We start from the raw sequence: 26,517 nt of genomic DNA, 5'->3' as shown, positions 1-26,517 counted from the left end.
TGTTCAAAGGTACTGCTTCCCATTAACCAGATTTTTTAAAAAAGAAACAACCCTACTTACTTCATCTAGGGAGTCAGAATGAAATATTTACGTGCCAAAGGCAATTGCAGCGAACGGGGGGGAAAATGTGAGAACACACATTATCTGATTGTATTTTATTCTTTACGTTTTCACATTTTTATCTTGGTCAAAATTGCTCTCTGCATTAATTTCTGATAATTTCACTCTCAAGAGTTGCTCTGCTTTTATAACGCTCCCTTGTGTGAGATGTTGGAGAGCCCTGTGAGATACTTATTTCTGTGGGATTGTAGTAAGGACTGCTCTTTAGGTTTTCATTCGATTAAATGACTTTAAAGTCTTTTCTGAATTCGAAAGAGGCTAAATTTGCCCCGACTATGCAAATGCCAAGGAAACACGCACTTGCAAACATCTCTTTTGCCAAAGTTGTCTGTTAAATTGTTCAAAAAATAGGTGCTAAGGACACTGGTTTACTTCCAAGTTCTTGTAGTGCATCTGGTAAGACACACTTTCTATACACAAAGAACCTTTTTCTTTTTTTTTCCCCAGCGCGTGAAGGATGTTAAGAACCCTCAACTTATAATCACGAATAACTGAATTTATTCTTCAACACATGGCTAATTCTTGCAGACAAGATGCAACCTTTAAAGTCTCACATTCAGTTGCGATGAAAGTTGTAATTAAATAAACAACCACAAAGGTCATGGTTTTTCAAAACCAAACAAAAACAGTATGAATTCCCATCGCTCAATACCTATACCACATTAAATTCTGCAGTATTTTTTCAGCACAAACGAGTCAGGCATACAGAGATTTAGCTCTGAGCAGTACGTAAATGACAAAACGCTCAATGTCAAATCAGAACAAAGATGGCAGATGGATGAGCTCGTTCCAACTTAGATTCAAAGAGAAATCAGCCATTTATTTCTCCGAGGTACTGTTCAAGTAACAGCATATATTTAAAGTAATTCATGAAACACTAAACATGCCACTAAATCTGTCTTAACATTTGACTGAAGCTTGTATTTTGTTCCTGATAAACAAGAAATTGGGAAATCCTGAGAAGCAATCTGAAATTATGTCTTAATATGTTTACTTGAACTATATTCCCATAAGGAACACTAAGTATGGTGCTAATGTGCATAAAATGTTACTGTCATACTGCAAAATTCAGGCTAATTTAATAATGCTTGATGTGCCTTACATCATGTTCCAATGATGTAATAATGTGCTGCTAAATGAGTCACCTCACATTAACTTCACAGCAATAGCAGAGCTGACAGCTACTGAGGAAAGCAGAATAGCAGTATTACTGGAAACACTTGATGGACCATCTTTCTACTGGATTTTTTTTTTTTTTTTTTTTTTTGCCCATCCAAAATACAAAGAATTTGAAGAATTACTGCCAATAGATGTAAAATGCATATATTAACAGCAGCCAGAATTGAGTTAGAAAAAAATAATCTACCAGTAGTGAATGAAATACGAAGCATAAATGCTTCATACACACTTTTCTCACTACTGTATATTTCACATTGCATGAAATAGATGTGTACATTTCATACACTGTATAGCAGTATACATTTAATACAGAATATGTTTATAATTTTACTTCATAAGTGAAATGCATTCAGCCAAATATAACTCACAGTTCTTTCCAACAATTACGTATTTTGCAGATTTATTCTTCATTAAGCTTTTTTCTAAATGGGTTTTCATAACGCTTGAAATGCCTCATCACCATACGGAGCACACAGATCAGGGAGTTAAAAAAATAAGTTAAGATAAATCTGCCCATAAAAAGGTTATATTTTAAACAAAATCTAACGAATGCTGGTTCTTGAGTTCTCTGCTAACATCCACTGTCTTTAGCAATCATTTTTTTCCTCACACTGGATACTACACAGATTTGAAATCACTACGAAGGGATAACAAATGTTTTATTTCCATCTATCAGGAAATCCATACTGTCTACTTTTTATGCACAATGTCACGAATAATTTTCTATCTTCAGCTTAATTATGCTGACCACCTTACAGCTCCAATGCATGCAGTGGAGAAACTAAGGAAAGAAGGACAACTACAACCGCTGAAGACACAGCATAGCTGTTATAAAACAGCAGTTTGGAGCACACAACCAATGTGCTAATTCAGGCTTCTCAAGCAGACCATCAGCAACCAAACACGTTAGAGATTGGATGTTTGTTATGAAAAAGGCAAACACAAGATGGCAAACATTAACAGCATGGTGAGGAAGATACAAGAAATGGTAAGGCCTTAGATGGGGTACTCCATCTAGTTTAGAGCACTGAAATTCTACTGGGATGCAAACCTACCAAGGAACATCCAAAACAGAGCATAAGCTTTTCTAGCAGCATTTCACTGTGAGACACTCTTACATATACTCTATTAAAATGAAATAAAGAGATCTGATGTAAAATCAACTCCATTTATGTTATGCTATTAGATTTTCAAAGGGCTCCTCCACCATCTTAACCTCGGTTTACAACCTCTGCAGACTCAACTATGTGAGGATCTGGGACAATGCAGTTGATCCTTTATTTGGATTGTCAGAACGACATTTTCGGATTGCTTTTGACCTTCATCCTTGTGGTCACTTTCCAACACCGTAAGCAAGAATAAGAGCTGCATACTGGGTACTGCCAGAGATTTATGATCATAGAATCATAGAATGGCCTGGGTTGAAAAGGACCACAACGGCCACCTAATTTCAAACCCCTGCTATGTGCAGGGTCAGCAACCACCAGACCAGCCTGCCCAGAGCCACATCCAGCCTGGCCCTGAATGCCTCCAGGGATGGGGCATCCACAGTGATGAATGGATATTATGACACACATAAATACACACACACATATAGAGAAAAATAAAGAAGAAATCCTAAATCCAAGTCAGCAAATGATCTCAAACACTGCCAGATTTAACCGGTAAGACCAAAGTAAAATATGATTTTAAATTGAATTAAAATCTAATTGAAAGTTAATTCTATCGACATTTTTAATTATCCTAACTATAAAAAATAGAAAGATTTACCCACAATAACTTTTTCCCCATATACTAAAGAATAAACTGTGGGATAAGTAGTAGAAAGCATATCAAAGGAATACATACAAGTAAAAGGCACGTTAAGATTTTGGCACTGAAATAGCTATGTGTAAAAAACAATATTGAATGGTGATAGATAGAAGTAGCTAAGAGATATAAAAGCACTTTGTTCAGTGAGAAGCCAAACAACAGAAATTACTCATTATCACAACGCATAAGAGAATTTTATGCAAAGTTAACAAACCTGCTTTGTAATACAGAACATTAACTTAATGAAGGAGTAATGTGGAAATTAGTTTGCTTCCAAACTAATGTTGAGTTTAAATTGTTATATTTAAGCATAGTACATAAGGAGTTATTTGAACAACTCTAATTACATTAATACAGTAATTCACGGTCTAGACTGGAAACAATGTCAAGTCCAAAACTTGAATCTGAAGTATACTGCTTTTCCTGATAATTTTGTTGAAAGCTCACCCCCATACAGTCTTTCTTTGTCACATGTGTTGTTGAAAAGCAGTAAAGGCTATGAGAATGATACTTTCTTAATAAAAGAAGAAACATTAGGACCCGCATTGCCACATGGCGCTGCCCATTCAAGCTTCCCAAGCCACTCTTGAACCTATTCAAAAAAGGGAAATGTCCATCTACTTTTCAGAAGAATCATGTTCCAAAAAATATTAGTTGATGATTTGGAGTCATAAAAATAATTTTCTCTTCATTTAAAAGCGCATGAAAACCACAAAACAATATGATATAATATTAGATAATCTAATTATGAAAACTTGAAGTCCCAACAACGTTGTATTCCTCAGAAGGTGCACACAATCTCCAGCAGAAGAGTTCCCTAGTGAACTATGTTCCCTATGATAGCAGTAAGAAAGCAAACTGCATATTGAAAAGCCATTCCTGGCACAAGAAGAACTGGCAGCATGGAAAGTTTGAGTTGGAAAGCAACACATAAAAATGCTAATCAAAAGAACTACTGATCCTAGTGGACAGTATGTAAGCTCTACCACTCCAGTGCATTCTGCACATATAGATCTCAGATCCCATGGCTGAGCAAAGAGATTCTCTTTTCTGTGTTTAAGACATGATATTTTTCACTCTTTACAAGTTGGAATATGTTGTTACAGCTTCTCACATCTCAGGGGCTAGATTCAAGACAGCAAATAAAGCTGAAGGATGACTATTACTGTCACTTGCTGTACATGAGTGTCTGCTTCCATCTTAAAATTTAATTAAGAGGAATTTAGGCAGAGATATCACAACTGAAGGAACAATGAAAGAGCAGTGGCACCCCCATCACCAAGTGCAAGACCATCTTCCTCTTGTCTCTTCATAAAGTGCTGAAAAGGAACCAGTGTCTAACTTGTCAAGGCAGAACTGACTGCAATCCTCCACTACGTCAAAATAATTTAGGAAGAAAACAACATCTGCATAATTTTATTGCCAACAGTGCCCAAATCAGTTAAATTCATGATGACAGCAGAGTCTAAAATACATTCATCTTTCTCTTTTCTTGTCTGTCTGGGACAATGAGCCTGGTAGATTTTTCATACCTCAGAGTCCAATGATGCACAAAAATCCATCAGGTGAAATTTAAAACCAAAATTACAACAAACAAAAACAAAACAAGGCAAGACTAAGATTCTCGAACTACTGATTCCAAATGCTGATTTCTGGATGTGCTGTCCAAGCTGCTTGTAAATAATTTCAAGTGTTGACATCTTCCTTGTGATTCTAATTGTTCAAGTATAAAATCATTACATTCCAGCAAGCATCATACTTGGAAACAGACAGCAGAGTAGTAGCACGGTTTCCTGATTCTCCTTGTCTACTCCCCACAGGCCCATGCAACTGAAATAGGAATTCTTTCTCTTACTGCTTGGATATGGAAACGAACATGTATGAAGCACTAGATTAGCAGATTTAACATTCACAGATGAAGAATGAGCTTTTATTCAAAAATTCATAAACAGAAGTAATGCAAGCTAAAATCAAAATGAGTAATTATTCAAAATCAGTCATCCTAGAAACCTTCTTCTTCCAGAGACAGGTGAAGAAATGAATGCCCCCCCCCAAAAAAAGAAGAAACCAAACAACCCTCCACAAACCCATTAATGCAAAAAACGACACCCAACAACATACCCTACAGAAAAGCTTTTCCCTTATGCAACTGATTTCTTGTCCCCCCGGCAAAATAGTAGTCTTTGTAACATATCTCTGGTTATATCCAAAAAGTTTATAAGAGATCCTCTGTCAAAGAACCCAGAAAGAAAGAAAGACAGGCTCCTCTTACATTCCTGCTACATGTTTCTATCAGAGATCACCTCTGGAAGCATCTCCAGAACTTCCAGATTCACAAACATATTTATATTAAATTAAGACTCCTTCTTGTATCTAACTTACGAACACAACGCCTTGCTTCAACAAGAAAGACCTGTTGAATTAATGTAAGTAGTACATTATCAGATTTCAGTTGTAACAAGACAGAATGGCAGTTCACTGCTTCGAGATGCATTATCTGCAACATCCCTCTCCTAGTATTATCACACCTCCACCAGATTCTGACACTACCATGTTTGGAATCAGGCTAACTTCTGTTAACAGCTTTCACTTTCAAAAACCTAGATTCAAGACTGAAAAATACAAGGCTTAAACATCATTACGTGAGCTGGCAAAAAACAAAACAAAACAGAAGGAAACGTGCTATGTGATCCAAAGAAAAGGTTCTGGGTACAAATGACTTCTTTCTTAACTCAGCAAAACAAGTCATGCTCTATCTAAAAAGCTGAGATTTGCTGACATTTGTGAAAAATCCAAGTATCCCAAACTCATCCTGATGTAAAATCCATATTGGTCTGCAGCTCTGTTGGTAGATATAGAGAGAGGAATAGAAAACTTCCAAGGGTAGAGAAAACTGATCTTGCAATGAAAAGATTACGCACACAACTGAAACACAATGTACAAATTAGTAACAACTTCCCTTCTATTGAAAAGTAAGATTTCAGTGTCAAGAGCAATAGAACCAGTTCCACTCGCACAAAGAGTGAGAATCTCCTAAGTGGATTTAAGTGCAAGATTATTTGACAGCACAGAAACCAGAAAACTCAGTCCACAGTTCATGGAATACATTCTTGTTTATGGTATCTGTGTGTCTCAATTTTAGTTCCAATTACTGTAATTGCATTGTATCGTCACTATACTTACTTGACAGCCTGGCAATCCCGTATCTCTACCATACAATGGAAACGGACCTCTATCTGAGGCTTTTCCTGTAAAAGAAAGAGAATTTAAATTAGATTATTTTTAAAAGTTTGCTGAATTACCTGTGTCAGTTATGCATACACATACATATATATACACATATACTACAGAAAATCTGTTAGCAACATAGTTAATTACAAAAATTAAGTTGCATGAATAAGAGTAGGCTTCTAGATACATCTGTGCTTAGCATGCACAATCAACACTACTGTAACAGACAACGAATACTTTGTGGATTTCATTTCTTATACAGTCAATCAGAAAGAAAGAACTACTGCAATCTTTTTCTAATTATTATAAAATACTCCCGTCACTATGTTGCAATTGTAAGGACAAAGGCTCAATGCAATTCCATTTCTGTTATCAGCCAAACTAGCACACAGCCAGTGTCATCTTAGGTGACAAATACAATAAGCAGTAAAAAAACCCACCAAACTCACACACAAAAGAACAAAGCCAAATTCCAAACAAAAAAACCAACACCAAACTTAAATAATGGCTGACTCATTCAGGTCTTCATACTCATCCCTCAAATCCTCAAAAATCCCTTGTTTTTCTGTATAAATTCTAGTTGGAAAAGCAACAACAACAAAAAAAAAAACCACACAGAAAACCACCCAAACAATAGAATTGGTCAAGACCACCAAGCAGACTCTTCTGTCTTATATGGAGTACTTGCCTGTCAGGAGCACGTACTGAATGCAGTACATCATGCAGAGCAGCTGCCCTCTGATGCTGCTGCATTGTAAGACACTAGTAGTAAGTTTGCAAGCTTCAGAAAAGCCACTTAGACCCGTATTTGATGGTTGTGCCAACCAACCGAAATGCCTGTATATTAGAACAGAGTGAAAGCTCTCCAGTAGCACTCAGAAGTTTATCAGTTCTGTTGATTTATTTTTAAACTCTCTGCTCAACCATGTCAGGAATCAGGCAGTCATCAAATACTGATGTAATAGAACATACCAGTTGAATATGACTTCCTTAATTATGACACAGAACTAAGTAACACCAATCCAGAGACTTATCCAAAAGATAAGCACTAATAAACCATGGTAGCCACCTATTCAAAACCATAAAATATTTCAGAGATTTGAAAATGAAAGCCATTGTAGCTAAGTAGGAATTTTCTTTTCTGAAGTACGTGTACATTGTCCAGTCTTCATAGGAAGAAAAGCTTTCCCTGCACATGTCTGTTTTAGTGTTAAATTGCTCTATACTGGTGCAACTGTAATTCTAAAAAAGATCTTTGTTCTTTCTCGTTTTCTACCTTACTGGCAAAAATTTCACGGCAAGTGCCATTTCATATGAGGGAAGGCTATGTTTATTCTTCACTAGAAACGTACACCTCTTGTAAGTGAAGGGGAAGAATGAGATGGGCACTCTCGGAACAATATCTCTGCAAGATTATCATCTTGATAACCATGCGTAGCCTGGTCAACAACAATTCATTTGAAAAATGGTCGTACTGCTGTAACAAAGAGGAAAGAAGTTAGCATTTTTTGCTGTAGCAATTTGCTTCTAAGAGCTACCAGGCACCAAACAAATAAAATACTTAGCATGCAAAATTTCATGAAGTAGCATGAATCATGCTGCTCATATTAACCAAGCTCAGCACTTTCTTTCCAGAAAATGAGAATCTTAAAATCATATGATAAACAACTTCAGCTGAAATATGAAGCATTCCAGGCAGGTTTTAGGAGAAATGTTTGTATAAAAAGAGTCAGTTGCAGAAACTTGAAAAATCATGCTTTAAATTACAGTTTGTGCAACAAGCAAGAAACTGCTAGATAAGAACACAAAATCGTGGTATTTAAATGCTTATCACTTAAGAAGTTTGGCATTTTCTAAGGAGAAACTGAGTACAGTATCCCACTCCATATGAATTTGGCTCTAAATATTGGTCTCAATATTTATTGAGAAGTACTGCTACAGCAAGTCACCATTTAGCTTGTGCTCAAACAAACTTCTCACAGGAAGGTTTGGATAGCAACGCAGGATCAGATACCAGATAGCATCCCAAACATTCCCAGCACAAGCACTCAGAGACGACTCAGGTCTCCAATAGTTCCACGCCACCATTTTAGAGGCAAAATCTTCACCTTGCTACAAAGCAGCATCACAGTTAACTTTACTTCAGGCTTTGTATCAGTGGCTCTGTAACCCTGAGCTTTGAGTTCCATCCAGGAACTCAAATTAATGAATTCTGAATGAAAGCAACAGACATTTAAAAATAATTTGGCCGGTTGTATACACAAATCTTAAATCTGCAGAGGACAACTCAGGAGGCATGTGACTCTCAATGACCCCGAGTGAGTTTGCATTTTTATTTTTAGGAAGTTTCATGTGTTGTCAACAACAAAAACTTCGAGGTCCTAATCACTACCTAACAGGCTTACAGCTCGAGAGCTGCAGATTCAAACGAATACAAACTGAGAAATTCCCACTAAGCAGCTTGAATCACAAATGTTCCCTAACTTCATAAACTTCAAACCTTGGCACATTTCGTGCCAATTAAAAAGCATTATAAAGCATTTCTAAATAGTACTTTTTCTCCCACAATCACTTATCTGACACGCTCCCAGCTTCACAAAGCTTTTGATACTGCTCAAGGAATTGTATTCCATAAATCTATCTGTACAACAGCTGTGCAGCCTAAACGTTCTTATCACAGAACGAACTGAACCAGCAAGTCACAACGTGATGGTCAATGAAAGCAGCTCCACACTAACTCAGCTGAGGACTGCTTCCAGCCAACGCGTTACAAATGCCCACCGGTAGTACAAAAGCATTTACCCACCATTTGTAGATATCACTTGGTTTATGAGAGGATGACAGAACATAACTGCAAAAAAAATACTTCAAGTCCCACATAATTAACTGTTTGCAGACTGAAGATTTTTCTATGCATTTCCCAAGAATTTATTTGTTCAACAGTATGGGAAGCACTGGTGTTTTTCAAGCAAAGCAATGTCTGCCATCCAGCCTGAATGCATGCCACAGTGACCACAGCTGGCAGCTGCTGTCTGTCAGACATGAAGCATGCCTGCCCCTCGCACGCAGAAGAATCTTGCAGCAATCTCTGAAATACCTTTTAAATCATGCTTCTTAATCATCCCTTCATCACTGATAACACAGAGAGCCCACTCCAAAATCACTTCATAACTGAACGTTCCGATGGGTGATGCAAAAAGCTCAGCGCAATATTTAAACATTTTTCTACACTTGGTATTACAACTCATTACAAAAGGAAAATGAAGGATGAAAAGTTTATGAATACCATCCTTGCCGCCTTGAGAACAGGTCTATTTTTGTTTTACTTTAAATTTTTGTTAACTTTAAAAAACATTCTTGTTCCACATTTATTTCAGTAAGGTTATAAAAAGTAAATCTGATCAGAACACAGAAACGCAGCTCTGCTCTGAAACACAGTGTACTGCCTTCTTAGAGCTAGCAGTGACTGACATTGCCCCCAGAACTGCTGGTGCCATTTCTTCACCACCTTCTGCTATGAGGATCTACTTGTTTACAGGATTTCAGCTAGTAGATCTGTATTACGCCTACAATCTCTTGCCTAATAATTTAAATACACACATTGCACACACATATATATAAAGATGTAACACACATTCTTCCTTAAATACTTGTGACCAAAACTCATTAAAATGAAACAGTTCCGAAGCTACACAATTTGAAGAAAGTGCTTAAAACAAGCAGCCTCCTATTCTGGTCACAACGATTTGTTTAAGTATTATGGGCTAAGGCGTGCCAAGCACGCTGCTGGCGACGCTGACGATGTTTAACAAGCCAGTGCCAGCAAGTGCAGCTGCTGGACTTGCAGCACCCTCCTCCTGTTCATCCCAAGCCAAATTACTCACTCGGCTATGAACAATGAAGCAGCAACACAGGAAAACGCCAAGTGCAAGTGAGATTAGTGATAAACTACAGGATCCCTACAGAGGTCAGTGATTAGCAGGTTCCCAGTCGTAATCACTTTCCTAACCTCGCTGTTATCTTATCATACGCTCCATGTTAGCTCAGTCTTCTTGTGACTGAAAGCAGCTTCCCAATCAATAATCCTCGAAGTCTTACAAACACATCCACAGTCTTACATTTAATAAGGCAAACCTACAAAATGTCAATTGCCTGAGAACTGTCAACAAAGAAATTACAGATTTGTCCCTTCCTTCTTTCTTTGGTCATAATTTTGGAGGACAACACAACTCCAATTTTCTGCAAGAAGATTACAATTTGGAATGAGATCATGGAGTTTAAATGTCCAATCTCAGATTTGCCCAAAATTTCCTGGGATACACAATGCCATAAGTTTTTCATTTGTAAGACAGCATCGTACTTCTGCAATGAAGTTCCATCTGGTTTTATTCGGATCAAGTATTTTCTATACCTAAATGATACCAAGTATGAAGAGGCTGAAGCTGGAGTCACCTGGAGTCAATTCCCCATTATAACTGCTGTAATTCAGGAGCAGCGCCTCAGACAGCAAAAACTAAATTACTGCTTTCGTTGACATTTGGGCAGAACATTTTTTAATTGTGTTTTCCAAGGACTGGTAAGTTCAGAAGTTCTTTTATACTTACAGCTGAGGGCATCTGCAGTTGTCTTCCACTGTAAAAATTGTACTGATGGAACTGAGCAGGCAATAAATCTTAGAGTACATTTATCAAGACATTAAACACAGAAACCAAGGGATTTCTTGTAACTTCTTCAATGCAATATTTTAAAAAAGTAATAATGTCACCGTGTGAAGCAGTATTATAGAACCTGCTTCACAAAGACACACTTTTGACATTTTCATCCCATTGATTTGTAAGTACTCCTAAGAAAAGATGGAATAATTTATCAGTCTGAAAAGCACTGCACAGATCTTATGCTACAAAAACAATTTATTAATGCTCTTATGTATTTTAAATGCACAGGAGCTAAGGGTGGACTAAATTCCACACTATATTTGGGCTGACCCTATGAACTTGTAATTTATATGCCCACGTCAAACTGAGAATGTTTCTGTTCCATCAGTGGCTGATATATGAAGGTTCCTGGCTCACTACTACTCCCAGCCCTTCTTTTGCAAGGCTGATACTGTGCTAAATAACAAATCAAATGCTTGCAATGCTCTAAGGGGATGAAATCTCTGGCAATAAGATACATTAGTAATTCAAGGCAAGGGGAAAAGAGGAAGTACAGACCTCTTAAATGAAGAATGAACACTCTTCTCCCCTGAGCATATGAGCTATCTGTGAACCAAACAATTTTTGAATAGCTGTTCAATGTATTTAATTTCAATTCTTCAGCACCAGATCTACCCCAGGCCTTATCTGAATATGTGCTACACAGACAAATCATTCGGTGGGAGAAACATGCTAACAATTAATACACTAAGATTCTACACAAAATAAAGGAAAACATAGAACGTACAACTCCAGAAGACAACAAGCAAATAGTGCACAAATATGCATATATTCCTATTCCACATCAGTGGTGCAAAGGCACTTTAATCACCATCCACTCCATGTACTTCCAGAGTATCCCAGTTTCTGCACTCTGTCTGCTAAACATTTCTTCCTTTGCCATCTTCCTCATCTCATTTCCCAGGAACCAAGTCAAAACAGTTAACAAAGTCACCACTCACAGCTAACTAGAAAAACCTGCTCTCCTGGTATGGAGTCTGGCCCAGATTTAAGGACAAGAACCACTCAGCTTCCACCAGTGACTTTAAGATCAAGTACACTTTTAAGTCTAAAGTGCATTTTAAAAATTGGAAATGAGTAGAGAACCTACACTTGAAAACAGAATGCTGCACTTATTTCTGATAAGATCATTTCAGTGACACTGCTTGCTACAAATTGCTGAATTTCTTCTTTTTTTATTTTATTTAAGAGTTACTTCTGGAGTTAGTTACAACTCATCTCGGCATCCAAGATCTACTCGTTCTCATTAAACAAATTGGCTTCATCAGCAAAGAGACTCTCCATCTCTCTCTCTCTTGTAACAAGCATTCTTATTTCAGTACAAAACCAGTACTTAGAGTAAGGGACTTCAGACTGTGCACAAATCTAGGTCCTGAGACCTGAAACACGGAGATAACTGCATGATAAGATCACTGTTACAGAAAGGAAAATTAGTAATGGAGCTAAACAGAGAATTAACTTGTAACTACCTACAAATAAAACACTTGAATTGTGATCCCTGTAAATGATAGACCGCACACACAGACCGACTGCCTCATCTACAGACATCTTATCTACACTGATACCTGACTGCCAAGGAACCTGAGGGGTGAACGCTTTTATAAAGTCACGAAAAGTGACAAAGGAAAACACGTGTCCACTGTTTACTCCGGGAGGGGAGTCAAGCGGCATTCCTGATAGAGAAGGAAAGAAAAACTTCTTCATGAGAGATCATAACAGCCGTGGGAATGTGGCTGAAGAAACGGTAACAATAACAGTCCAGATCTACACACAGTCAAGGTGGGAGCAAGCCCCAGGTTTCAGAACACCGAGAAACCCTGTGCACGGCTCAGTGCAGTAAGCGCAACTTCAAGTATCAGTGCGTGCTGCAGCACTGCTCGGCTATACACACTTTCCATAGGAATCACCGTGCTGCCTCAACTGACCTACAGCAGGAAAACACTTTCCCCAGCATGTTAAGAACAAAAGGAATACTCACGGCGACACTGATAATTCATTTATAAGAATGATAACACGAATAAAAATGATGAACTACTTTCTATTTCAACAGCAAGGAAAATGTAAAAGCAAGTGCTAACATTCTGCACTTCCATAACAACAGGTCCAGATAACCTGGCTAAAAGAGGATTCAGAAAATAAAGTTTTGCAAATATAAACCAAGTAATTCTCTGAAATATTAACACTTTTCCACTAAGGCATGGAACATTACAAAGTGCAATATTTCTGGAAAAAAGCAAAGTTGTATAATATTTAAAGGGAGCAAAAAAGATGTAAAATTTATTGCCTTGCTAGAACACCATAAATAATGATATAACTAAAATGAAATCTAATTAATAAAGAATTAGGTGGATTAATGATAATTCTACTCCACTTGAATAGGTGCTAAAGTATCTTTTTACATTGATGGCAGACTCTGCCAGCTTACAATGTAGCAGATTTTTCATAAGGTTCCTGATTTGATACAATAAAACACTTAGACAAAAAGCCAGGATGATTTAAATTAATATATATATTTTATTATTTTAAAATAAGAGTGCATTAAGGGATTAAAAGTCAGACCAAGCTTCAGAATGCAATTGTAAGCAGAGCACCATCACTAATTCAGAGCTTGTCAGCAGATGAAAACAACTGAAGATCAGTCACAAATACAGAGCATTCTGCTCTGCAGGTAAGGAAGCAAGCTGCATTTCTGTTTACTGAAACACAAAAAGATGCCCAGAGGACTGAGCCATCCAGCTTGTAGCTGGATTTATCTTGGGGAGAAGGGTGCCTATGAAATGTTCCTTCAACATTATCCTAAACTTCCCTGTTGCCAACCCTCAGCAGCCCTTCTGGAGGCACACTACCTACTGTAAGTCCCACTGGGAATCTGCTCAGGCACTGGACAGGAAAGCCCAGACGTTTAGGCTGCACTTAGGAATACGGGATAATGGTATCTCAAAGAGATGCAAAATGAAAGCCAGGCTTACGGGATTAAAAGGTGAAATGAAGAATTCAATTTTTACATCTTTTCACACATTTTAGCCCTGGCACTTAAATTCCCTAAGTTATAAAATGGAGACTGCTGACCCTCCATATTATTATAGAAAACTTTTACACACAGACTGTAATTATTTCCAAGACACCTTCCCATTCTGTATCTAGTCTCCTCCATCTCTGCTGTAAATTCTGAACTACACATTACTCCTTAATATTAAACATCTGTAAACACTTAGATAAAAGTCTTCTTTGTGTTCCCACTTCCTCTTGAGTCACTCATCCAAGCAGCAGTACTTCAAGCTTCTATTCAACTTGTTACGCAGCTCTCAACCTAAATTTACAAATTTTCAAGCACCTTTCATCTGTAATGCTGTCACTACCAACTATGTATATGGGTCCTGCTTCGTGTCTTTATAGTGGCCTGGTGGAATAGCCAGAGTGCACCCTAAAGACTCTGCATCAAGCCCCATTTTAGGGGAAGCAGTTAGTACATTCAAAGGCAGGATCACCTCTCAGAGGGACACAGGCATTCCAGAGGAATGGGCCAACATGAAATGCAAAAAAGTCAACAGAAAGATTTCCACTGCCTTCACGTGGCCTCACATCCATTTTGTACATGATCTCATCCATTCCAGAGCCTTGATACTGAAGTCCTGCAGCAGGCAAATCCATCCCACTTCCTCTCACTTAAGTCAAATCACTTCAGCTCCTCCAATTCCTTCTCTCAGCTTCCTTCCTCCCCCCCTCCCCCCCAGGCAGGGTAATGACTTTTTATTTCTGTTCCTGTGTTGGTTTCACTTTACTTCAAATTCCATATTTTTAACTCAACATCACAACTTAAGCAAAACAAATGAATTTAGGCTTTCCAAATAAATGGAATCCGTTATTCCTTATGACATACCTGTGCTGACTCCACAAAAACGCTTGTGAACTACAAATAACTATTTATTCCAGAGCAAATCCCAGTCCTGTGTTTCCTTTTCTGCATGCAGGGAATTCTCCTGAACACCCGCTTCTCTGCAGTGAGTTTTATGTGTTTTGGTATGCTACATGAAACAGCAAATGATACTGAATGATGACCCAAACTCATAGCAAGGCACTTGAAAAAGAAAGGTAATAAATGGCATTACAACTGCTATTGAAATGTGCAGATCTCTCCATTTTCAGATTTGAAATTGCACTGTGAAATACTGAACTGATGAGAGTTCCACACTACCATTATATTTTAAAACTCTCACTACTTCTATGTTGATTCACATGCATATTCTAATAAAAAACAAAGCAGTACTGAGGTGATTTACATGGCTGCACTTTTACTTTCAGGGTCACATTCACAAAGTCTATTTTAAGGACCACTTTGGAAGCAAGCGCTATTTTACGCAGCGAACTGCTATTTTCCCAGATGAATAGAATATCCATTCTTTGGCTCACAGTTTCCATGACACTAAAAACAAAACATTCATCGGCCCCAGCTCCGTGTTTGATGGTAAATGCAGCTGCAGCTCACAGCAGCTCGCGGCGTACCTCAGCCCGCCTCTGGTGAACAGAGGCACCGTATTTCCCCAATGCAATTTCACTGCTTTACAGACAAGTCCCTTCTTGCCAAGCTCAAACATTTCAAACCCTGATGGTTGCTGTGTCTCAAAATGAAAGCCACTCGATTCAGTGAGCAATGCGAAATCTTCCAAATTGCCGAATAAAGCACAGAATCAGAATCAGCAACTTAGGCAGCAGTTGCAGCTGCCTGGCTATCAAGTTTCTAACCTAAGAATGTCAAACTGTTTGCCCATCGCTGCAATTCAAACTCACCTGCTGCAAGTGAAATTTTGAATAAAAACATCGAGGGGACTGATGGTGTCTGGAAAAAGTTATACGGCAGTTCAGAAACAAGGATCAGCACTCACCCTTCAGGCCTGCCTCTTTCCCTTAACAGAGCACCGAGGTAGACAAATTTTTACAACAAAAAGCACCACGAGGAGACAGTCTGCTCCTCTGTTAGCTAATAGCTGGATCCTGCCCCACATTGTACAGCTCTTCATCTGCTGCAAGTTCAGTTTAAGTACATTGTCACTCACCCTTTCAGACTGTTTAGCACAAACCTTGACTCAATCACAGCTCCGCAAAGCTGAAAAAAGGAGCTAAACAATTCTCTGCATTTACTGAAAGTATTTTTAGGCACCAATTCAGTGAAGCAATTAAGCACTTACGTACTTCCAAGTATATGAATGAACCAAATTCAGCAGGGACAGCTCGCACAACGTGAGCTGTGCACTTCAGAGCGCAGCGGGGGCTGCTGACTGATCCGCAACCGGTGACTCATCTCTCAGTCTACTCAAGGTGCTTAAAAAAATTCAACCTCGCACGTCAATAAGAACCATTTTACAACTTAAGGAAAGCCCTATTTTAAGAGGAAAAAGTGATTGCTTTAGAATATACAGACGGAAATGCATTTCCATTTTTGCCATAAAATACAGTAATAGCGTACGCTCCCCTCAAACAGTCGGATCGCAGCATGTGTGCACTCAAGGACGAGGAGGAGACGAGCCTTCCACGTTGAACGACTGGAACAGCATGAAGGGAACTCAGCAGGATGAGGCCCCCGGCCCTGCCCTCCCGGCTGACAGCCGTGCCGCGGGCTCCCCCTCCCGTCCCCACACGCTCCCACCGCACTGCCATGCAGCAGCCCACGCAGAGCAGAGCACATCCATCCCCAGCACCATCAGCACTGCTCTCCCAGAAAGAAACAGATGGGAAATATAAGCTAAAGGCATTTCCTTCTGCCAAGAAGAAAGACTTCTCTTCCAACCAAGTTCCACAAAAACACATAATAGGAGTGAAAACCATTAATTTGTATTATAATTGTAAGACTACAGCAACAGTTATTAATAAATTACACGAGCAAACCCAAAGTCAAAAACTCATTGCTCTTTACACCCAAACCTGGCTTCGAGGTGAGGTTGAGCTGTATTTACAAACCACAGAGCACCATTCACTGGATGCAGGGAGGCACTACTGCAGCCTGGAAGAATCACCATGCTATTTGGTACAGCTCTGCAGAAACTCCTCGGTGGGTAACAAATACCAACACTGAACACAAATGCTATCTTCAACATTTCAATTTTATTAAATATTTGCTGACTTTGACTTTTAGTTTCCTCATGAAGCCAGGAAGAAACAGTCAGCTCTCCTTACTGTTCCTGGAAAGAATTCTCTTATCTACAGATTTAAATTCATCAAACTGATTGCAACACTGGTGCACCTTTCCCTATCAGAGTGTTTTCTAGCTGGTGGGCCGTACATGAACAAGATCCACCAGCTCACTGGCACACCAGATACGATGTTATGCTTCCTTCTGCTTCAAATATGGAACAAGTATTCTCCTGTGGTTTTTGTTGCTGCTGTTAAACAACAGCATTGTAGGCATATCCTGTGTTTTCCTAATATTATCGTTTCACAACTGTAGCAGCAATAGAAAACAACGGACTTTTCTACACTAAGAATGCAAGCAACAATTTCTCTAAGTCCACAGAAAATTCCCACCTGGCAGTGATTACCATGCACAGGGCCTGGCATGCAGGAGGAAGATGAATGAATCCAGTACAGCTTTTTAAAGTATAATTTGCAGCATGAAAACCTGAAAGAATCCTCACACCCTAAGCCAAGACAGTCTCTTCACAGGTCAATTGCTAATGCTTTTTTATTCCTCCCTTCCCAAAAGCAGACCCTTCTGGCTGCTTACCTTCTGAAACTCAGGATGATGATTCAAGATACTAAATTGGGATGTCATCGTATGAAGTCAGCAATGAGCTGTAGGCTGGACAGTCATACAGTACCTATAATCACAACCAGCAACCCTCTTCCCCAGTCACAAACCAAGTCCTCTCCATCTGCTCAAGTACTTGCCTAAAAGCTAACCAAACAATTAACAAATTGATACCCATCTGACAGTGGTTTAGAGAAAAAAAGAAAAAAAAACAGCAGCTATTTTGGATAAGGAAGATCAACTACAAAAGATTTATAGGCTGGTGTTTAAATAAATCTCCCAATCTAATATTCAGAAGATGCTTGTTTTTCAGGCACCCCATTTTATTTGGAGTTTAAGTCAACCACAGGCATACAGGAATGCTGAAGCTATCCCACGCAGCTCTACTTGAAATTCTCAATCTGGATTTATGGTCCCGACCCTTCGAACAGCTACATACATGCTTAATGGGATTATGCATGCTTAAAGTCTCTTAGATGTACAAGTATTTATAAAATTAGGAAAAAAAAACAGAAACTTGGGCATGCCAATCATTCAGTAGGAAGCATCAGATTTATAGTGATTTATGTTGCAGTAAGACATTAGAAAACTCCCATTTTACAAGACGACATTGACTGAAGTAAACGAAACTATTTTAGCAGTATTTTAATGCCTTGTGCCACAAAAGATCTAAGATTTTTTTTTTCTTTCTAGAAGAACATGGAGTACCACCAGAGCATTGCCAAAGAACCAGAATGCTAATCAGAGAAATGGTCATTTTGATTAAAACAAAAGTCACTATAATATATAAGAAAAATCGGAGCCTTGTTTCAAGTAACTTTTTTTCGCCCACGTTCTCCCACAGCCTCATGTATTTCTACAACTGGAGGTACACTGAAATACTTTGTAAAGTGAAGCCAGGTGAGATATTATTAGAAAAACCTTGCATATGTATGTATGTATGTTTGTAAGCAACAACTCCACCTATGTTTCAGTATATCCAAAACATCACATAAACACACGGCTTCACTGAGATTCTTCCTGTCTGAATAAGACCCATTCTCTGTTTACTACTTCTGATTTTTTTTTTTAATTTAATTTTTAAGTCCCTTTCTTCCCCAATTACAAGCAGGAAATAAAAAGAACTGCAACTCTTTTATGTAAAGCAAATCCATCTGGATGTTTGCTGCATCCTATATTATAAACTTGTGATCCCCAACCAGAATGAGTTATAGTGAAGCTGCAGGCAAAATTGTCTCCATATACCACAATCCATTATCCCTGTCAAGTTAATGTTCCATGTTGAGCCATATGGCGTGGGTACACACTCAACAAAGGAAATTCCTTAAACTTGTTATAATCAGCACTTACAGTCATCCAAAAAAACTGACATAAACAGCTTTATTGTGTTTTGTGCATTTCAGCTGATATCCATGACAAAAAGAGGAAGCTTCAGGAAAAAGAGGGAAGGGGGAGTAAAGTTGCAATCATCAGAGGGGAGGGAGGGAGCCCGTAACGTTTATAATTACACAACATTCTCCTTAGCAAGTGATTTTCAATTACAATAAAGCTCAAGTCTCCCACCACTGATACACTGCACCAGAGTGACAAATGAAATAAGAAAACATAACCCTACCTCAACTCCTGATTTACAGAACAAGTAAGAAATCCTATAGTTTCAAAGTGCCTGACTCATGTGAAAGAGTCTCAGTTGTTTGGTTTCTTTAAAACCATTTTTAGTTTTCCTGACTTTGGAGAAAAGATCTTCCTTCAGCTGCTGCATAATTACTACGGATCCAACAATCCTTCACCAACAATGCAGCCATTGAGCTGAAATCTCTCTGCATTAAGCGTAGGTCAGAGCCGAACTGGGGGCTCCCAGAAGCCTCTGCTACCTGGCACAGCCCATCACATCAAGCCCAAGTCAAGGTACAAGCAGAGCAGAACTTCATTCCAGCCCCCGCAGTGACAACAATAAAACGCTGAGAAAACACACTATCAAATACTGAACTCAGCATCAATTTCTGTTAATTACAGCCTTGTCAGCAACGTGATTATTCAAACAGCTCATGCAAATGTTAATGAGTCCTTATTTGCATATTTATTTTTTCCTTTGTTGAAATGTCATTGATTATTACATTCTACAATGATGAATGCTGCTGATGATGTGCTCTGATATGTAATTAGTCATTAAGTGGAATGAATAGATCAATTATGAAAAAGGAGTGAGATTAAGAAATATCAAACAAGACCGCCCAATGTAACTATAGAATTTCTTTTTTTTAAGGAACTAAAATAATTTCTTGGCATTTAAAGTGCAACATCAGTAGTTTTCAATAAATAAACCACTACTTTCCTGAGGTTAAATAAGATCTTCCACATGCACTGCTACTTTGGTAATCTAATTACAATACTGCAGCGCTTGCGTAAAGCAGTAAGAACTGCGCGTAGCAGCACAGGTTTGGGGGGCTGGGACCCCCTCAGCTTCTTTGCTTTCTTTTGTAGGCTTTTTTGGGGTGGTTTTTTTGTTCGCTTGTTTGTTTGCTTCCCCCTCACAAGCACAGGACGACCTATCTGGTCTTTTAGCTGAAATGAAAGGAACATGAGGACTCGCAGCAGCTCCACTTTGTTCTAAAGGCAAAGGCTCGGCTGCCTTTTGCGACCGCCTGCTCCAGCTCCTGCCAGTGTTGGCTATTTGCAGATGAAGGGGAAATAGGAGAGAAGAAGGAAGGAAAAAAAAAATGTCAACAAAAAACCACATTACTGCAGACCAGATGGGAACATTCCACATGACCAAACCAATCAATCACCTCGGTGGGGCGCAGGTGCAGCACAGCCGTGGAGCAACACACCATTTCACAGTCTATCGGGCACAAACACATGGTCACCAATCAATGGCACCCCGAGGACCTGGGGGGGTTCTCCCGAGCCTTACTGGTCCATGCCTGATGACTTCATAATCACACATCATTTCATTCACTGGAGGATACGAACCCGCATCCTAATAACCTTCCCCGAAAGCCGCCACGCTGTGCATATTAATAGTGCCGAGCGCTGCGCCGCTGCCTGCCTGCCTGCCGCCTGCACCGGGCGGGCAGCAACCTGCAGCTCCTGCTGCCGGGCAGCAGCCAGGGCAACGCCGTGCCTCGTGCCCAACAACCGGCCTGGAACGCTCCTACCTGCCACAAAGCAGCTGCTCGGCAAGGGGAAGGGGAAGGGACAAAGCGGAGGAAAACTTTGGGAAGAACATACTGCTGCATTTGGCAGTATGTCAGATTAAATGCTACAACAAACACAACTGCTATTAAAGAAAAAAAAAATCAAAGCTAAAGCTATAAAAAAAACCCGCACGCAACCATGCTTTCTGAGGAGCCTAGTGAAAGGAGGAGTTTCGTTTCTTTTTGGAGCAAAAATTCCCAGCTTAGTTTTAAAACAATCAGACAAAGAGAGAGCAACTGGAGGTAACCAGGCCACACCAAGCCTTGAATCTAGCACCACTTTCAACGAGGTTTTGCAAAAAAAGGCCAGTTACACACGTTCATTTGTATTCATGGTCCTGGTGACTTACAAGCATAATGTGCATTGCAGAGAAAAGGATATGGAGGCATTTTGGCCGTTTACCACACTATACCACTAAGTACTCATGCCACTGAAAGATACACAGGAACGATGCGACGCAGTGCATCACCTCTTACAACCACACTATACTTTGGGACTAAGTCCTATGAGTTGGTATTGAAATACAACAATTTGAACTGTTAACATGCTGTTTTCATGTGCTGAATTGTGCAAGTGCCCAGGTAGGAAGGACTCTGCCACCAGATACCTAAGCTTAGCTTTACATTTGTTCCAACCCAAGCCATTCTACGATTCTACGAGTCTGTGAACAGCAGAGACCTCTAAATTATGGAGATAGCTCATGGCAATCTCCCGAACCACTCTGACTCATGTTTTCAGTCTTAAATTGCAGAGAACTACTTGGAGAAATAAGCATGCACAGTAAATAGTTGTCAGATTGTACTCCACACCACTACACGTTGCTTTAGGTCAACAGCAATTCCTTGTTCCTCATCTACAAGCCTATACGAAGAGACTACTGCACACTTCATTAATGCAAGGAGGAAAAAACACATAGTGGGAGCAAAAAGCATATTTTTTTTAAATAGTTAGATCATTTGGAGTTTTGTACTGCTACAGGTCTTCCCACCATCCTTTTCTGCCTTCTTCCTTTCCTAACATATCAGAAAAATGCACAAAAAGCATTTACATTTTGCTCTCAATTCAGTTCAATTCAGTAACAAAGTTCTGTTAGAATTCACCTCTTCATAGGGCCAAACCGGAGTTCTATAACCCAAAAGCTACGCATGCCAAAAGGTGATGGACTGAGTGCTGTTGGACAGTGAACACAAGGGTTAAGGAGCAAACACAGGTAGTACCAAAAGAATATTCTGATCTCTTTGCAGAATTACGCTGACTAACAGCAGTTCAGAAAATGTTCCCCCTCCTCAGAATACAAAAATCATTAATCAATAAATCATTAAATTAACAGCCTGACACCCAGTCCTATCCTGGGTACTTAAAGAATGCTAATTACAGAGTATCTGGGGAGCCTAGTGTTAAGACCAGAATATATTCTTTAATAAGACTGGTTTTAAATTAAATTCAACTTATTTTATTTTGAGAATCTATGAAGAAAAAGAAATGCCATATAATGAATTAAGTATTAATATGAGTCATGCTTCAGATGCAACATGGGGGCAAACTGATGGCTATGCTAAAGACATAACATTTCCACTTCAGAGGCACGAACCTAACAGCTGGAGACACAACAGAAAGGACTGAGAGATGTATAACAGAGAATCTCACCCCAAAAGAATACAGCTCAGGAAAGCTGAAAGCTACCTGTCAACACTAAGCAAGATGGGAGCACAAGGAGACACTCAGCACAAGTGCAGCACCCTTGTGCTTCATTGCTTTGGTGGCACTGCTTGGAAGCACACCCAGAGACTGCACCTCCTGCACCCACTGGTCAAATCTCTGCCTCTTTTCTCATCTGCTACATGGGGTTTAACTGGCTTGTGGTGTTATACCTAGAAGTGCTAAGACAAAGTTCAGCTCAACACACAGAATTTTGTAAGTGGAACTTCAAAGAAAGGGCTCTCCCAGATGGCAAAAGGTGGTAATACTTGCTCTAAAGGACATTTCTACAGAGACGGCATGAAACGCACCGGAAAGAAAAACTTAGTGAACTTCTGAACACAACCTTTAATTAAAGTACATGACACGAGTCAGAGATCCAATGGTGCAGGAAATACAAATTATAACAAAGGTTGAAGGATATCTAAAGAACAATAACGGTTTTTAATCAGTTTACTCAAATAAACTAGGGAGTCGGATTGGAATTTTGATGTGTAAACAAAACAATGCACAGTAACTGAGACATTTCCTAGAGCAAAGGGCTTCAGCAAAGATTCAGCTTACACCACGATTCTTACCCCCAAAATATACAGAAACAAAACACTAAAACATGATACAAAATTAACAATTATGTAGTGTGTAAATTACTAAGATCTACTTTGGAAGATGTAGCTTTGATTTATACACTCAAAAATTAGGCAAACACCACTGCAGAAAACAGAGCCAGAAGTTAATGAGCAAAACAGTCACGAGAAAGGTTTCATCATGTGAGTGGAATGGTGACTGGTTGTAAGGCTAAAATGAAATCGCTTGCTGTAGGAAGCAGTTGCTCGCAGTACCACAAATCAGTATTTTAAATAGACAGAAACGTCTCGGAACTTATGACTGTTAACAGCTAAAACTGAGAGGATGCTATGGCTTCTGGAGCAAAAATCGTTCAGTGAGATGTTGTCAATGTAAATGTTACCATTACAAATGAAAGATAATATTTTAATATTTTTAAAAGCTTAACAACATTTATTCAAAACTTAAAATGGCAAAGATAAAAAAAAAAAAAAAAAAAACATAGCTAAGATTATATGTTATATGCCTACCATAGTAAATTCATTCTTTTAAGCATTCGAATCCAAAGAAAAGCTGTAGCACTGTTAGGAATGTTCTTTAAGTACTATAGAGCCAAAAAAGAATATCTGAATTTTACTCTTTGAAGTTTAGATACAAGCTATGAATTAATCAGAGCATTTTACCTAGCCATCTATACTGACATTACTCAGCTTTACCCACGGTCAATAAAAGCTATTCACTTTATGTTTTGCTTAAGTAGATACCTTTATCATCAGCTGTTAGCATCAATCTAATTTCCATTCAAGCTTCACAGCTGTACTCTTTAAAAAGAGAGTATTAAATCTTGGGCAGACATCACTGCCTCTGACATAAAAATAAGTATTTTTTATAGCTAATCATGCTATGCTTTCAGGTATTAAATAAAATTTTTGTTTCAATACAATTTCTTCAAAGTGACACAGATGGCATACATTCAGGTTTCCTGCAACCATCAAACTTGCAGATGTATACAAGTAACAAAACCAAAATGAGAAATAAGCATTCAAGAAAAGGACTAAGACTGTATTCCCCATCAGTAGAATCTCACTGCAAAGAACTGGAATTACGAGGGTTTTTTTGTTTGTTTGTCAGTTTTAAATGAAGGTATTTGGGGTGTTTTGTTGTTTGTTCTTACAGTGTTTACTGGGCTGTTTATCATAAAAATTCGTACCTTTTACATTCTCAACAGAAAGAAGGACTTTCAAGTTATGGTATACTTGGTGCCTAAGCTACTTAGAGCAGTTCTTGGTAATGAACAATTGTTCTTGGTGTTTTTCCATGCTTTTTTTTTTTCTTTTTTCTTTTTTTTTTTCTTTTTTAAAAACAATAATTGCAGAAAAAACAAACATGAGCATCCCTGAGAAAAAAATAGGGAGGAGAAAAAAGAAAATGCATGGAAATATATTTAGATTTGTCTTCCAAAGCTGAAAACAGCAGCTCTTCCAACGATGCTTATTTCAGCAAAAAATGGCAGGACTACAGGACAGAAAGGAGAAAAGCAGCTTAAGTAGAAAAGGCTATTCAAAAAGGGATGAAACACAGCCATCTAGCAACTCACAGTTACATTTTTATTCCCTTTTTACGTCACTGCAAACGTCTGGTCACAAAGAACAGAGGGGTTTTCTTAGAGGGAGAAGCAGAGAAGGCAAGCAGCTACCTGTTCCTCCAGAACCTAATGGCAGCAGGCCTTGAACAGGCTGCAAAGGGAGCGAGAGAGCTGCTCTGCCCTGAGCACAAGGGAATGGAAAATAACAAAGCAAAATGCTGGAATACGTATCATCCAGAGGACAGCAAAAAGGAAGGAAGGACAGGGATATAAATAGAACAATTAAGAAAAAAAGAAAAAGCTCAAAATCCACTTGCTATGCTTTATCATTTCCTGTGTCTTATTGCTGACATATTGTTTTTATAAATTTGCAGCAATAGGAAAGATGCATCTTGCCATAACAAAATGTTCAGTGCATACAGTGTTAGGCCACTGGACTTGAAAATGAGAGAGCTGGATATGAATTTAAAATTTATCTGCTACAGATTTTGATTTATTTGAAAAACACAAACTACATTAAACACTGAAACATCCAAATACAATGCAAAAAATCCTCCTAGTGTGGTCCTCAAGGCTCCCTACATCAAATCAATGGAACCAATAAAGGACACTGCTGACCAGCTATCTGCGTAGCATCGTAAAACCTTGGCTTCAGGCTGCCACTAATCCTGTCTTACAGGCCAGTACAGTGAAAGAACATCCAATGGTGACAGCATCAAGAAAGCTATGACACGCTTACACGTTCTTGGTTTAGTTTTGGGTTTTTTTGTTTGGTTGGTTTGATTTTTTTTCAATAAAGAAAAAAAGGCAGGAAAACAGTGGACAGCAGCCTGCAGCTACAATCACATCATATGATTCTTGTAACAAATTAAGTAAAACAAAGACAAGAAAACAACAAGAAGTTCAAAAAGATGCTGTCTTTTAAAATCCAAACTGATTCTTATCATGCCTTATTTCTAATCGGGATTTTTGGTTAGGAGTGATGTCCACATATATACTCATTTGATAACAAAACATAGAAATGAAACATGAGAAAAGTTTGGATTTAGTACTTTCTAAACTGGTCACACAACAGTAAGCTCAGATGGCAAATCTAACCAAACATCCGTGGGGAGACAGAACCAGCCTTAAGGCCTCGAGAGCAGAAAATCTCCAGGCAAAGTGATTCATCATGTGTGGCAAGATGACTGTGACATCTACAGATTCTTGCCTTGAGCAGCATGGTACATGCTACAAGGGATCAAACACATTCTGAAAAGCATCCACCGCACATCTCAGAAGCTTTAGTAAAAAGGACACGCTTCCAATAACAGAATACTGGACACGAAAAAAGTCCACAAGAATTTGCAAGTTCCCCTTCATTGTACATGAACCTATGCTATTGTTATTACATAGAAATAAGCAAATTTTCACTCCTTTTGCATTTAAGCTTACTCTTTCAGAGCTAACCATTTGATGTTTCAACATCTGGCTCATGTTTCCCCACGTTTATTAAGTCATAGTGTTTAAGTTTGTTCTGAAGTCGGCCTTCAAGAGATTATCATTTCTCCCACTTCAAGCTCTTCCTCCTACTGAATTTTATTGCTCCACTGTCCATTCTCCACAAATTATCCTTCTAATAAGCAATGCATTAGAACACCTTCACTGCAACATGACAACAAACTCTTTTGATC

At 38.7% G+C, this 26,517-nt stretch overlaps 1 protein-coding gene across 5 annotated transcripts in view; it reads right to left on the bottom strand.

Moving 5' to 3' along the window:
• TCF12 (transcription factor 12) overlaps positions 1-26,517 on the bottom strand; it is a 151,166-nt gene that overhangs the window by 62,658 nt on the left and 61,991 nt on the right. For all 5 annotated transcript variants that reach the window (XM_042824408.1, XM_042824409.1, XM_042824410.1 and 2 more), the window contains exon 6: positions 6,295-6,359. In XM_042824408.1, coding sequence (XP_042680342.1) covers positions 6,295-6,359 — 65 coding nt within the window. The remainder of the gene's footprint in view (positions 1-6,294; positions 6,360-26,517) is intronic.

The sequence above is a fragment of the Centrocercus urophasianus genome, unplaced genomic scaffold (assembly GCF_019232065.1).
Source record: "Centrocercus urophasianus isolate 14NV4802_14NV808 unplaced genomic scaffold, USGS_Curo_1.0 seq_23, whole genome shotgun sequence".
Classification (NCBI taxonomy): domain Eukaryota; kingdom Metazoa; phylum Chordata; class Aves; order Galliformes; family Phasianidae; genus Centrocercus; species Centrocercus urophasianus.
The sequence above is the reverse complement of the archived record's forward strand: the minus strand, read 5'-3'. Positions and strand labels throughout refer to the sequence as shown.